This window comes from Oncorhynchus mykiss, chromosome 9 (assembly GCF_013265735.2).
Source record: "Oncorhynchus mykiss isolate Arlee chromosome 9, USDA_OmykA_1.1, whole genome shotgun sequence".
In the NCBI taxonomy this organism is placed as follows: domain Eukaryota; kingdom Metazoa; phylum Chordata; class Actinopteri; order Salmoniformes; family Salmonidae; genus Oncorhynchus; species Oncorhynchus mykiss.
The window spans coordinates 20343388-20359603 of record NC_048573.1 but is presented as its reverse complement, the minus strand read 5'-3'; the positions used below and the strand labels follow the sequence as shown (position 1 = coordinate 20359603).

At 43.3% G+C, this 16216-nt stretch overlaps 1 protein-coding gene across 2 annotated transcripts in view; it reads left to right on the top strand.

Annotated features, from left to right (window-relative positions):
* Positions 1 to 8201, top strand: part of si:ch73-335l21.1 (insulin receptor substrate 1-B) — a 56008-nt gene extending 47807 nt beyond the window's left edge. For both annotated transcript variants that reach the window (XM_036987547.1, XM_021615051.2), the window contains one exon: positions 6863 to 8201. Coding sequence is in view for 1 of the 2 variants with exons in the window: in XM_021615051.2 (XP_021470726.2) it covers positions 6863 to 6870 (8 nt within the window). In the remaining variant the exon portion in view is untranslated. The remainder of the gene's footprint in view (positions 1 to 6862) is intronic.
* Positions 8202 to 16216: the final 8015 nt, after the last annotated feature.

The following is a 16216-nucleotide window of genomic DNA, read 5'->3' as shown; positions in this document are numbered from 1 at the left end:
ACCACTCTGCGAGTACAAACAATACTGCCCCAAGATTAGTGTCTAGACCAGGGATGGGCAATTTTGATGGGGGTGGGGGCCCACAAAAAGGCTGAAATGCTGATGCTTGCGGGTGCTGCATTGTGTGCAAAACATTTTAGCAGCCCACCTCTTGACAGCAGAGAGAAATGTGTTACAGTTAATTACATGCAATTCTACACATTTTGCCATAGGGTGGAGAAACATGTTGGCCATTTTTAATATGATATCTGATTGAGACTGACTAACAAAATCAATGGGGTCCCCCCCGAACGGTACATTTACCATGGTAACTAGGTTGAGATGGCTGGCTGCTAAACTGATTTACCATGGTTACTAGGTTGAGATGGCTGGCTGCTAAACTGATTTACCATGGTTACTAGGTTGAGATGGCTGGCTGCTAAACTGATTTACCATGGTTACTAGGTTGAGATGGCTGGCTGCTAAACTGATTTACCATGGTTACTAGGTTGAGATGGCTGGCTGCTAAACTGATTTACCATGGTTACTAGGTTGAGATGGCTGGCTGCTAAACTGATTTACCATGGTTACTAGGTTGAGATGGCTGGCTGCTAAACTGATTTACCATGGTTACTAGGTTGAGATGGCTGGCTGCTAAACTGATTTACCATGGTTACTAGGTTGAGATGGCTGGCTGCTAAACTGATTTACCATGGTTACTAGGTTGAGATGGCTGGCTGCTAAACTGATTTACCATGGTTACTAGGTTGAGATGGCTGGCTGCTAAACTGATTTACCATGGTTACTAGGTTGAGATGGCTGGCTGCTAAACTGATTTACCATGGTTACTAGGTTGAGATGGCTGGCTGCTAAACTGATTTACCATGGTTACTAGGTTGAGATGACTGGCTGCTAAACTGATTTACCATGGTTACTAGGTTGAGATGGCTGGCTGCTAAACTGATTTACCATGGTTACTAGGTTGAGATGGCTGGCTGCTAAAGTGATTTACCATGGTAACTAGGTTGAGATGGCTGGCTGCTAAACTGATTTACCATGGTAACTAGGTTGAGATGGCTGGCTGCTAAACTGATTTACCATGGTTACTAGGTTGAGATGGCTGGCTGCTAAACTGATTTACCATGGTTACTAGGTTGAGATGGCTGGCTGCTAAACTGATTTACCATGGTAACTAGGTTGAGATGGCTGGCTGCTAAACTGATTTACCATGGTAACTAGGTTGAGATGGCTGGCTGCTAAACTGATTTACCATGGTTACTAGGTTGAGATGGCTGGCTGCTAAACTGATTTACCATGGTTACTAGGTTGAGATGGCTGGCTGCTAAACTGATTTACCATGGTTACTAGGTTGAGATGGCTGGCTGCTAAACTGATTTACCAATCTCAAAAATGTTAGCTGACATGGGATAATTGAGTGACTATCAGTGACTGACCTGACAAGAGAAAAACTGCTGATGCACAAACCAATTTCTACGTTGCACCTTGTGTATTCTACTATTCTAACCTGCAAAAGTAAGCTGAGACCCCGACTGAGTTAAAAAATATATATATATTTATATAGTGTGTGTGTGTATAGATAGATATATATATATATATATATATATATATATATATATATATATATATATATATATATATATATATATATATATATATATATATATATATACATATATTCTTTCAACCAGCTTCATGAGGTGGAATGCTGGAAATGCTGGAATGCATTTCAATTAACAGGTGTGGCTTGTTAAAAGTTAATCTGTGGAATTTCTTTCCTTCTTAATGCGTTTGAGCCAATCAGCTGTGTTGTGACAAGGTAGGGGGGTATACAGAAGACGGACCTATTTGGTAAAATACCATGTGCATATTATGGCAAGAACAGCTCAAATAAGCAAAGAGAAATTACCGTTTTTATTGATTTATTTCACCTTTATTTAACCAGGTGGGCTAGTTGAGAACTGTGACCTGGCCAGGATAAAGCAAAGCAGTGTGACACAAACAACAACACAGAGTTACACATGGAATAAACAAACATACAGTCAAATATACAGTGTGTACAAATGAGGTAGGATGAGGGAGGTAAGGCAATAAATAGACCATAGTGGCGAAATAGTTACAAACACTGGAGTGATAGATGTGCAGAAGATGCATGTGCAAGTAGATATATACTGGGGTGCAAAGGAGCCAAATAAATAACAGTATGGGGATGAGGTAGTTGGATGGACAGTCCATCATTACTTTAAGACATGAAGAACAGTCATTCTGGAAAATGTCAAGAACTTTGAAAGTTTCTTCAAGAGCAGTAGCAAAAACCATCAAGAGCTATGATGAAGCTGGCTCTCATGAGGACCGAAACAGGAAAGGAAGACTCAGAGTTACCTCTGCTGCAGAGGATAAGTTCATTAGATTTACCAGCCTCAGATTGCAGGCCAAATAAATGCTTCACAGAGTTCAAGTAACAGACATCTCAACATCAACTGTTCAGAGGAGACTGAATTAATCAGGCCTTTGTGGTCAAATTGCTGCAAAGAAACCACTACTAAAGGACACCAATAAGAAGAAGAGACTGGCTCGGGCCAAGAAACACGAGCAATGAACATTAGACCGGTGGAAATCTGTCCTTTGGTCTGATGAGTGCAGATTTGAGATTTTTGGTTCCAACCGCCGTGTCTTTGTGAGACGCAGGGTAGGTGAACGGATGATCGCCGCGTGTGTGGTTCCCACCGTAAAGCATGGAGGAGGAGGTGTGATGCTGAGGGGGTTCTTTGCTGGTGACACTGTCTATGATTTCTTTAGAATTCAAGGCACACTTAACCAACATGGCAACCACAGCATTCTGCAGCGATACTCCATCCATCTGGTTTGTACTTAGTGGTACTATCAATTGTCTTTCAACAGGACAATGACCCAACACACCTCCAGGCTGTGTAAGGGCTATTTGACCAATAAGGAGAGTGATGGAGTGCTGCATCAGATGACCTGGCCTCCACAATCACCTGACCAGAGTGAAGGAAAAACAACCAACAAGTGCTCAGCATTATGTGGGAACTCCTTCAAGACAGTTGGAAAAGCATTCCAGGTGAAGCTGGTTGAAAGAATGCCAAGAGTGTGCATAGCTGTCATCAAGGCAAAGGGTGGCTACTTTGAAGAATCTAAAATATATTTTTATTTGTTTAATACTTTTTTTGGCTACTACATGATTCCATGTGTTTTTTCATAGTTTTGACATTTTCACTATAATTCTACAATGTAGAAAATAGTAAAAATAAAGAAAAACTCTTGCGTGAGTAGGTGTGTCCACATTTTTGACTGGTACTGTATATATTATAATAATAATAATATATATTTTAAATTAAACTGAGGGCCTTCAAAAGGGCGCCGGCCGCCGAATGGGTCAAGACTCTGGGGCTGGATGGAGCCCCATGCTGCCTTGCCTGTCTTTATGTTAGTAAATCACCTCTCTGAACTGAACAGTATTTATTCTGCAGCCTTCTACGAATACTTTGGCAGAAACGTGGAAGAGAGGGAGAGGCAGAGCGAGGCTTGATGTCCAAACTGTAGAACACAGGTCGTAGATAGGCCTTAAACTTTGGGCCCAACAACACGGTGATCTAACGTGTAAGGTGGGCATTAGAGGTTTACACAGATCCACCTGTACCCAGGACCCAGCCCGGGAAGGGCCCATACAGATCAGCGACTGCTGCAGAAGGGAGAGAGAGAGACATTTGATCATTTATGCTGCTGCTCTTGCTTTTCACGAGAGTGGAGCGTGGTGAGTGTTATCTAATCAATGGAGGATGCAATTCAAATGATGGAAGGAGAGGCTACAATGATCAAGAGCCGACAGGTAGGCTGCTACATAATATCCCGAATTGAGTTGTTACACAGTAGAAGGAGAAAGGACGTGCACTGTTTTACCCACTACCCTTTGCTCTTGTTGGCTTCCCCCTCTCCCATTCTGGAGCCAGGGACAGGACGTTCTTAACAGATCAGGACGCACACACACACAGTCACACACCCACATGCTTTCTCATTCCCATTCCCCCTCAAACAAATGCCAACGCAACAAGTCCCTATCCTCCATTCGGTATTGGTACACAGCCACACCCACCCATAGCTTTTACTGCATACTGCAGGCCTTACCTGCTCCACAGCACAGCACATACATCTCCCAGCTATCTCACACACACACACACACACACACACACACACACACACACACACACACACACACACAGAGACTGCATTTCTCATTCGCTATATCTCTCTCTCTGCTCTTTGCACTGGTCCCCTCTTCCCTACTGGCTTTCATAAGACACTCTCTTTGCTTGGCAGAGGCCTTCCTATGGTGATGCACCCCCCCCCCCCCCTCCTTGTGTGTGCGTGCTTACTGTGGCTGCAACATTGTGAGTTTTAGTACGCACATTGCACAGGTTCAAATCTCTAAGAAGATATGTATACACTTATACATACTCACATTCACACACCTGCCTAAATTAACGTTATATAACTTGACAGCCGTGAAGTAATTGGCAGTGAGTCAGAGGGGAGAGTGTGTGTGTGTGTGTGTGTGTGTGTGTGTGTGTGTGTGTGTGTGTGTGTGTGTGTGTGTGTGTGTGTGTGTGTGTGTGTGTGTGTGTGTGTGTGTGTGCCGCGCGCGCGCGCTTTTCTCCCCGTTTCAGCCAGTGTCAGACTACTAAGTACAGTGACCCTACACAGACAGACAACTTACTCAGATAGACAAGACACTAGAGTGATCCACAGACCTCTGTGTGACATACAGAACAAGGCATTGCATCTTAATAAACAACTTGTATTAAGTGAGCGGTCGCGGACACTGACTCACAGACTGACAGATGCAAGGGTGACACACACACTCAAATCAATCTACTTAAAGGCACAGGAAACAGGGTGTCTTATCCTTAATGAATCGCTAAAGTGAGCCGTGACAGAAAAGGACATTGACAGCCCCAGACAGGCAGACGAACACACGCAGACACCCACCAAAACACACACGCACTACAATGACTGCTACAACAAATGAGCCATCACTGCCCCAGACAGACTGACAGGAGGACAGAAATAGAGAGGGAACTGTTTATTGGCCAGTCAGTGGCAGAGGCAGGTCGTAGCCCCATCTTGGCTTCAGAGTTAAGGAGCCTGCAGAGAGGAACAGTCACACTCACACACAGACTCCCGCAGGCATCATCACATCGATTAGATCTCAGAACGGAAAGGCAACTCAAGGAAATGAATGAGATCGATAGACAAGCAGAGAGCGGGAAGGAGAGAGAGAGAGATCTGATTACAGTAGAAAGGAAACGCTTCCTGTCTGGTCTGGTTGCATATGACTGCACCGATGTCAGTGGTTAGTGTGTGTGTGTGTCTGGGTTTGCATTTAGATCTAGAATAGCAGAAGAGGATGCACCTACAAGCCTAATGGATTGGTGCGTGTTTAGTAATAGTCTGTTTGGTCTAATGTGCCATCCATATAATCCTCTGTAAATCCCAGTCACTGTCTCCTCAGACACTCTGTGTCTAGACGCGCGTGTGTATGTGTGTGTGCCCACACCAATATGTGTGTGTTTGTGTGCGTGCCAATGCGTTCCCTGTCTCCCTGGGTCCGTTGGGCTGATTGTTGGTACGGCTCTCTCAGGCTGAGCTGCACTGGCTGCTGTTGTTAGCTGGCACCATCTGTGCCGGGACGCTAAATATAGCTCTGCACCAGGAAGAAGAAGAAGAATGAGGGGGGGCGGGCTCTCACCAGAAATATAGACGAGACACTTTTTTTTCATTAACAGTTAGAGAGCAGGCCTGGGAAATTTCAGGGAACAAGAGAGTCCTTTCTCTCAATCGGTCACCATTCATCACTGTGTTTATTTGATATATCTGCCATGTGGCCAGCCCCCAGCAACCTTTCCTCCTATTTTAAACTGCCCTTTAAGGACGATGTTAAAAACATGATGATTATTATACACCTACAGTACATACTTGTCACATGTGACTGTTAGCTACCCCTAATAAAGGGATAATCGACCGATGGAGAGGAAGACGTATGAGAGTCGTGTTATGGTGTGCATTTTCAGTCCTTTTTCCTTTCCGTAGTCTAAATATCCTCTGTCAGTACGACCCTCGCAGGCATTATCAATCGTACAATAGGTTCCATAACAAAGACAAGTGTTGATGACCTTTTCTTAGTGACGTACTTGCTCTGGTTTTGTAATAAGATGGGGAAAAGACTATATTGCCCTAAAACAAAACATGTACGCACACACACACACACACACACACATTATCTCTCTTGTCCAACCTCTCTCTCTCTGTATTTCTCTCTCTCTCTCTCTGTATTTCTTTCTATCTGTATTTCTCTCTCTCCATATTTCTCTCTCTCTCCGTATTTCTCTCTCTCTCTCTCTGTATTTCTCTCTCTTTTTGTATTTCTCTCTCCATATTTCTCTCTGTCACTCTGTATTTCTCTCTCTCTCTCTGTATTTCTCTTTCTCTCTGCATTTCTCTCTCCATATTTCTCTCTCTGTCTCTGTATTTCTCTCTCTCTATATTTCTCTTTCTCTCTGCATTTCTCTCTCTTTCTCTTTCTCCGTATTTCTCTCCCCGTATATCTCTCTCTCCGGCGGTCTCACACATTCCATCCCTCTGTTGAACTTCGCCATATATATTTCATTTGAGGACACAATATTCCCCTGTGGATAAACAGACATAGATATTTTATTTGTAGATTTGCAAACAATGTTGGTGATAAAGTGTGGTAGCCAGTAGATGAATGTCATAATATTTAGTTCATCTTCGTATCATATTCTGTTGTCTACTGTTCTTCTAACCCAACCATTTCCTCTGCTTCCAGAATGCTGATGTCTACGCCCTGGCCTTGGAATTATGGGGGGGGAATTACAGGAGACTTGGAGATCCCTAAGCTCCTCATCCTTTTGTGACAACCAATGGGAAGAGAGAGGAGTTGGACTGGTCACGCCCCTGAAGCACTTTGGAAAGACTGATGGAAAACCTTTATTTCGTTGCTTTCAGTTGATTGGTTGTGATACCAATGGGGATGCGTGCCGATTATAGCCCGTGAAGGAAGGACTCTCAACCAATAAGAGAGAAGAATAAAGACCGACTGCGGACGGGGAGCCAATGATATTTTTCGATCATCAACCTAAATGAAAACACAATTAACCAATCAAAAAGCAGGATTTCCTCTAATGATGGCTGAATATACATAGTATTATAAGGAAATATATAGAAGTATATATCTTTTCAAAAGTGCCTCATTTTTTGATTGTAGCCATTTTACAAAGAACTTAGCATTGACTAAGGAACTGAAGAAGCTTCAATTGTTGTGCTCCTTTTGAAGTAGAATATGTTGTGGCGACCAGATGTAACGGACAAAGAAGAGAGCACTGGTACTGGTATATATTTTGAATAATAATGATGGTGATGATAATAATAATAGCAATTAGCTGGCCTGACTGTGTTACTGTGAGAGATGTTAGCGGCATAGCTTCTAATGACTTTATGCTCACCGCTTCAATGTAGCTGACAGATGTTTCTCTCTCTCTCCACTCTCTTTCAATATCTCTATCTCTCTCTGCCCACACCTCTCATCCAAGAATGCAGAGTTATTCTATATCACATATCAACATGCTCACATACTACACAATATGCTCTGGTCAATATGTATTTAATGCACAGAGAGACACTTGGCACTTGTTGCCGAATAAAGACAACTAAAAAAAACAATTGTATGGAACTATATTTAACCATAAATAGTTCTTTCAAATACTTGTATTAATTATAACACAGAAATAGATTACTCCACAATGTCCGTAATCTTAGCCTATCTATACTGAACAAAATATAAAACACAACATGTAAAGTGTTGGTCCCATATTTCATGAGCTGAAATAAAAGATACCAGAAATGTTCCATACACACAAAAAGCTTATTCTTTAGCTCCCGAGTGGCTCAGGGTTCTAAGGTACTGCATCTCACTACAGACCCTGGTTTGATTTCAGGCTGTGTCACAACCGGCCGTGATTGGGAGTCCCGTAGGGCGGCGCACAATTGGCCCAGCGTTGTTCGGGTTAGGGTTTGGCTGGGGTAGGCCATCATTGTAAATAAGAATTTGTTCTTAACTGACTTGCCTAGTTAAATAAAGGTGAAATAAAACATTGATAAATACATCTCTAAAATTGTGTGCACAGATTTGTTTACATCCCTGTTAGTGAGCATTTCTCCTTTGCCAAGATAATCCATCCACCTGAGAGGTGTGGCATATAAAGAAGCTGATTAAACAGCAAGATCATTACATAGGTGGACATTGTACTGGGGACAATAAAAGGCTACTCTAAAATGTGCAGTTTTGTCACACAAGAAAATGCCACAGATGTTTCAAGTTTTGCCCAATTGCAATTGGCGTGTTGACTGCAGGAATGTCCACCAGGGCTGTTGCCAGATGTTGATTTTTCTACCAAAAGCCGCCTCCAACGCCGTTTTAGAGAATTTGGTAGTTTGTCGAACCAGCTTCATAACTGCAGACCATGTGTAACCACACCAGCCCAGGACCTCCGCCTCCGGCTTTGTCACCTGCGGGATCATCTGAGACCAGCCGCCCGGACAGCTGATGAAACTGGGAGTTTGCACAACAGAACAATTTCCTCACAAACGTCTCAGGGAATCTCATCTGCGTGCTCTTCGTCCTCACCAGGGCCTTGACCTGACTGCAGTTTGGCGTCGTAACCGACTTCAATGGGCAAATGTTCACTTTCTATGGTCACTAACACTCTGGAAAAGTGTGCTCTTCACTTATGAATTCCGGTTTCAACTGTACCAGGTAGATGGCATCATGTGGGTGAGCGGTTTGCTGATGTCCATGTTGTGAACAGAGTGCTCCATGGTGGCGGTGGGGTTATGGTACTGACAGGCATAAGGTACAGACAACAAACACATTAGCATTTTATTGATGGCAATTTGAATGCACAAAGATACCGTGACGAGATCCCGAGGCCCGTTGTCGTGCCATTCATCTGCCTCCATGTCCTCATGTTTTCAGCATGATAATGAACGACCTCGGGGATCTATCTGTATACAGTTCCTGGACGCTGAAAATGTCCCAGTTCTTCTTGGCCTTTATACTCACCACACGTCACCCATTGAGCATGTTTGGGATGCTCTGGATAAACGTGTAGTCCAGACTACTTTACACAGCCATTGAAGAGGAGTGGGGCAACATTCCACCTGCCAAAATCAACAGCCTGATCAACTCTATGCGAAGGAGATATGTCGTGTTCCATGAGGCAAATGTTGGTCACACCAGATACCGACTGGTTTTCCATTTTTGTTCAGTGTTGTAATTATAGAATCACCCACGTTTGGTAGGCTATACTGTTTCATGCAATACTTTATGGCCATGGGAATGGTTGTTCATGCAGTGGTTACAATGTGCCACTGTTCAAACGTTGCTATAAGGCCTTAAAAGGTCAGCAGCAAAGCCGCGGGAGCAAACGAGTTTGGTACAGGGACAGACAACATTTTTTACATGCAAATCTGATTGGATACAGCATTTGATAATTGAAATATCAGCCTCATTTTAAAAAAAGTGTATTTTTTCTTTCTGAGGGCAAATCAGGGACTTTTCCAGGTACAGGGAACAAGCTACCAAAATCGGGGACTGTCCCAGGAAATTGGGGACTGTCCCGGGAAATCTGGGACATCTTGTCACGCTAGTCCATAGGGATAAAAGAGGTGCTAACAATAGCCCTTGGTAATGTTGGCTTACCTAACGTCTGGCTTTGATAATATGGCGTGCCTCGCTTAGCTGTGGGCAACATGCTAACTTTAGCCTAGTTAGCAAAGTATTTGGTTCTGAGGCATAGATAGGGCCACAACCCTCCTTTATGTTTCTCAGTTGCCGTCTTTCTCTCTCTCTCTCTCTCTCTCTCTCTCTCTCTCTCTAGCTCTTACTTTATACTCTTTCTGCTATGCATTAGCACTAAAGTGCCTGTCTGTCTGTATGTATGTCTATCTGTCTGCCTGTCTGTCTGTCTATATGTCTGTCCCTGTCTTTCCCTTCAGCGCTATGAGGGCAAAATATATACAGTCTATTTTCCTCTTATTTCTCTATTATTAGCTGTTCAATATTGTGTAAACTTAAGGTACCCTGCCCTGATTGATGTGTCAATGATGTTCAAGGATGTAGTGACCCATGAAATGACTTGACCAATGGCCCCTACCTTCGTGTTTGTATTGGGTTCGTGCTGGCTGTTTTGGCCCCATTGAGGACCTCATCTATGGATGGCCCTATCAGTGCCAAAACAAAAATACGTTTTGACTCTTTGACAATATATTAAATAGCTAGCTACAAGTTCAGACCTTTTCTTTTTTCTTCTTGTTTGTTAAATGCTATTATAACCTTCCCTCCGCTCTTGTTTGATTTTGCAGCAAAAAAAAAAAAAAACTGTCTTGGAAGTTTGAGAGACATCTTGCCTCATTAGTTTGCCTCTGGGACACGTATGAAAGAAAGGTGTGAGAGGAAGCACTTCTGAAATTACTTCATGAACAATACTTACCATAAGTTGCCAATATGAGCCATCACAGAAAGAGAAAACACCTTTCAAAGAGAACCACGTTTCTCTGTCCACGTTTCTCTACCAGCACTTATGTATATTCCGACAGTCAGCCCAAGGTGTCTGCCTCGTGCACTTCGTCCTCCCTCTTGTCACATGACTGTCGGGACTCGTAGAATAACAAAGCAGCTTTATTGCTACCAGATTGGGATCTGTGGTCAGGGCAATTGGCCATAATGGTTTCTAATGCAAAGGTGAGATTAGGAAAGTAGTTGGTTTCCAACCTCACTGTGCCGGGTTTGTTTCTAATGAGGGTTCACTGCAAGGCGCAACCAGGCAGTGATACGAGCACAACTTACACATTACAACACAAACAGTAAATAGTGTCAATGTTTCCAAAAGGTTTTGGGGAATGTTTTCTTTTGTTATATAATGACTCCACAATCTTCCAAACTGAAGCCAGAGAGTTCACTCTGAAATCAAAGTTAAGTCTGATGCTTTCTGGCCTCAAAAGTGGACAATGGTCATGAACCCAGTCACTGTTGAGGTCTGAAAGCATCAATATATATGACAAACTTTAACTTTGGAGTGAACTATCACTTTAAAGCGCTACTGAACATACCGATTGACACCTGTGTTTTTCTGTTGCTCATTAGAAAAACAAGGTTTCCTGACCGATTCCATAATAATCCGGTTAATGATGTTTGCCCCCGTAGACACTAGACGGGAAGCCTATTTCACTTCCTCAAAATCCTCAGAATTAATTTAACATAACTCAAGAAATCTGTAATTAGTTTTGATGTTTTGCCGCGGATGTTTTAGTCATGCATTTTTACATCTAACTAAGGTGTTTGGTGCAGTATTTCTCAAGTTTAAAAAATGTGTGGCGTGCTGGGCAGGTTTGTCTCACTGTGTATGCTATTGGATAGAGAGCAATCACTGCAGCTGTTCACAACCATGTTAGGGGGAAAATGGACATCGTCAAATCAAAACCCAAACTTTATTTAGCCGTTGTGACGCACGGATGTTCCAAACCCAGTTTTAGACCAGACTGACTTTATGACCAAAATGATCCTATTTTACACCTTGTAGTCAATTTTGACACAATAATGAATGTTTCTGACTCATCTCAATGCCGTATGAGCCATTTCCAAATGGATTTGTTTCTTTTTAAAATGAAATGAATGAATGGTGATCATGTATTATGAACTGTATTTGGGAGAATTCAGGGGTTCGGGTTCGGGGGTGCTAAGCTTAATTGCTGTTCTCCATGACGATAGGGGGGGGGGGGGGGGGGGGGTTCTAGAGGATGGGAAAATACACATTTTTCCTATCTACAATTCTAAATGGGAAATTCTGATGCTCTTTGACTGTGATGTGACAATTTCACTTTTGTTGCTTGAGAAGAAAAAACGACAACAACAAAAAAAGATCTTGGAGTTGTCCTTTGATTAAAGGGTAATGATCTGGTTAAAAGAGGAGTTGTCTAGATGTCTGTGCGGAGGGACAGATTGAGACAAGGGGAAACAAGGCAAAGTGACGGGCACAGACAGTTACAAAGGCAGGCGTTGGTACCGGCATACTGTACTGTAGTGACAGACACACAAACACGCACAATCACACTCATAAAGGCTTTAACAAGCATAATCAAACTGTTTCATGATTAGTTACCGTAAACAAAAAGCCTCTATTAGGCATCTCTCTCCCCAGTGATAAGATCGATGTGACTATGTAGTGGCAAGATGCCAACAGAGTTTATCACTTATCTCATTGGAATTATGACCAATTGCTTTGTTTGTGCCTGGGAAAGGCTTTGTGTGTGTGTGTGTGTCTCTGTGTGTGTGTGTGTGTGTGTGTGTGTCACACACTCTCTCTCTCAGGCTCTCTCACTCACAATTAAATTAGTTTCAATGGGCATTATTAGCGAGAAAAGTCGGTATCTTTCATGTCTCTCCCTCTTTCCACTCACTCTTTCTTTGCCTAATGAAGTCTATGTTGTGATGATTCTCTGTGTCTGTCTCTCCCAGATGGCTTGGTAACTCAACCCCAGGTTATATGTGCACCAAATCCCCATTGGGATGAATAGGAATGAGAACACAACACACACACACACACATCTGTATGAACATGAAACAGATGCTCTCACTCTCTCTCTGCCCTGCCCATGAATATGATGGAATATGGGAGAAAAGGGCACATATCATCACCAGTATGTATTAGGGGAATATGAGGCTGAAACCGCTTCACCAGAAGGCCAATGAAAACCATGTAAGTACACTGTATCTGTAGTCTAGTCACTGTGGCCCTGACCCTATTGCTCTTTTCTTGTAAGCTGTCTCTTGTTCCCTCTCACCTAACGCCTCCTCTATGCTTCCCTCAGGGCATGTTCAGCCTTGTTAGACTTACATGTGAACCTTGTAGTCTAACCTCAGACACAGGAGCGTGGATCTTATGGGGGGGGGGGGGCATGTCCCACTCAATGTTAAACAGACGTTAACAGAGACGCTAAAAAGCCAGAAAGCTCGGTGGCTTGGCCCAAGGTGAAGAAGTAAACTGTACTGGAGCTAAGCGCTAGCTAACCGCTAACCACAAACACACTGCTTCCCTCTGTTAGGGCTGCTCTTACGTTACAGCGACCATTGTTGATGTAACGTGACAGGACAGGACAGTAGAGTAAAGTCTTTCAAAGAGCCAAGCTGTGAATGAATGGCCTTTGAGATGGATGGGTGAGAAGGGATGAGAATATGGCACTTGGAGCCTCCACATCAGAAAGAAAGAGGTAGAGAGGGATCGAGAGAGTTGGGAACTTCCGCCATCTGGTCATCATGGAGACGCAGAGTCAATGCCCATGTTCCGTTGCCTCCGCGGCAGTGCCACAGTTCACCCCTCCCATGAGAGATAGAGAGAATATTCTGGGATGGCGCCAAGGAGAGGTGGTAGAGGACAGCGAGTTTAGATGGGCACCGGGCACAGACAGCCATGTCATAAACCTAGAGGAAACGAGAGATAGAGGGAGGGGGGACGAGAGGTAAAGTGAAATGAGGGAGGGGAAGAGAGGGAGTGACAGAAACGGAGAGAGAGGGAGAGAGCAGCTTTCCTCGAAGGCCAGAAGACAACAGGTGGATCTGTGGCTGTGAACTCTAGTTGCAAAACTAGGTAGAAGGACACACCCTCTGTACAGCAGCGTCCTTTGCCTCTCGCCCAAACACTCAGTCACAGGAGATTGGTGGCACCTTAATTGGGGAGGGCGGGCTCGTGTTAAATTGCTGGAGCGGAATCAATGGAGTGGTATCAAAAAAACATCAAACACATGGTTTCCATGGTTTCCATGTGTTTGACCATTCCATTCGCGCTGTTCCAGCCATTATTAAGCGCCGTCCTCCCCTCAGCAGCCTCCACTGGTCTCAGCCACGTGTTCGGGTGACGGACAGGAGCATGCGGATCCACACACATGCATACAGACTAGACATTGTAGGGCTTGGGGTCCACATGACACACAGACAACAGGTGTGTGCTTACAATGTAATATGTAATACTCATCAGTAGGCTATAGAAGAAAATAAACAAGTGATGATGTGATACTGGGCATTGTACATAAGAATCCATCATTGTATTTTGACAAAACAAAAAACGTAAAGAGACTAACATGTTACAGAATTACTTTTGGATGTGTATGTGGGGGCTTTTTCAAGCCTGTGTAGTGGGTTCAAAAAGTATATTAATTGGCTTGTTATCACAATAAAAGTGTAGAATGGATGCATTTTAATACATTTCATGTCCCATGATCTGTCATTCATCAGCTCCAACCCCCATATGATGCAGCAGCATGTAGCTGTGCTCTGACCCATCGGTAAGAATACAGGAAGTCTTCCTGCTTTATGACTTCCTCTCTGGCACGGCCAAACAGGAAGCTCACTCTGTATTTGACACAGAAATAGCAGGAGTCCCTGAACCAGATGCACAGAAATACACTGTCGAACAAATATCATGTTTTTATAGATTGATAAATATCTGAACTCTAGATTCATAATATACTTGATACGGTTTTGTACGTTTCGGTTATTCACCCTCTCCTTCACATTATCCTTTTTTAATCAATTACATTCTATGTTGGGCACTTGTTAAAGGTAATTTATTGTGAAAATGTTGCGGCACAATTACTACAGTACAGACTAATAAGGAAATTGTAAAACTCAGCGATTCCAATGCTTCTGGTATCTGAAGTAATTTGATCTGCAAAGGCCACAGCAGACCCAGCCCTTTCAAATGTATTTTCAGCCCCTTTCTGTGTCCTCTTTCCTCCCACTTTTTCACAGTGTTCTTAGCCAAACCAAAATGTCTTCAATATCCCCCCCCTCTTAATCGTGCTCTATGGGAATGTGGATGTCAATGTTTATGTGTTTAGTTGCGTACGTCGTTAGCTCAGTTACTCTGTCGTTTTTGGTTCAGAGAGAGAGAGAGTTAGAAAACATAAAATTACCACATGTAGCGAGGAGGGGGAGGGAGGGAGGGAGGGAGGGGAAGGTGACGGTGAGGCCTCCATGCTTTATTTTCCTTGAAAGCTTCCTGAAAACCACAGACACATGGTACAGAATTCCCCTCACAGTGGGAGAGAGGGGGACCAGGGGGTAGACAGTTTTAAAGAGAGAAAACACACACACACAAATACATAGATATGCAAAAACAAACACACACACACACACAGAGTGAGAAAGAGAGTTACGAGAGAGAGCTTAGAAAGAGCCGTCAGTCTAACTTGGCTTTGATGGGTTTGAACTCTCAGGGAGACTTCTATGGGAAAGTGGAACACCACGAGTTTTGCAGGGGAGGGGGAGGTGGGCTGTAGGGTAGTTGCATTAATCCAATGTACAATGTATTTCAACTTGATTGACAGATCCCACCAAGCTTCTCCCTTGGCCCCCGGCTGCTGGGTCCTGAAAGACAGTTGAGGACAAGCGAAGAAGTGGGTATTTTGGTGAGGCTTGCATGCTGGGAAAAGGTAAAGGGTCATCCTCCATAAATTAGACTGTTAGCGCTGTGATTTGAGCTTAGCATGGACACATGGAACCATGTTAAATCACTAGCTGCTGGACCAAAGCAACAACACCCTGTACTGGTGAAATGTGTGTCTAATTCAGACTGTAGAAAATCCCCAGTAAAAAGCCACTAAACTATACTGAACAAAACTATAAACGTTACAGTTCATATAAGGAAAACAGCCAATTGAAATAAATGAATTAGGCCCTAATTTATGGATTTCACAACTGGGCAGGGTGGCAGCCAATGGGCCCTCCACCCACTGGGGAGCCAGACCCAGCTAATCAGAATGAGTTTTTCTCTACAAAAGAGGTTTATTACAGACAGAAATACACCTGAGCACATCCGTGGCATTGTGTTGTGACAAAATTGCTCACTTTAGAGTGGCCTTTTATTTTCACCAGCACAAGGTGCACCTGTGTAATTATTTAATTTGATTTGGATCTCTTTTAGTCCTCATTTGGACTAACCTTCCAAGAGTCCTTAAACATTAAAATACAATTTATAATACAATCGCATTTTTACATAATACACTGACACATTGACCAGATAAATACTCTTAACAGTCTGAAAAGATAGATTGGTTCCTTCAACTTCCC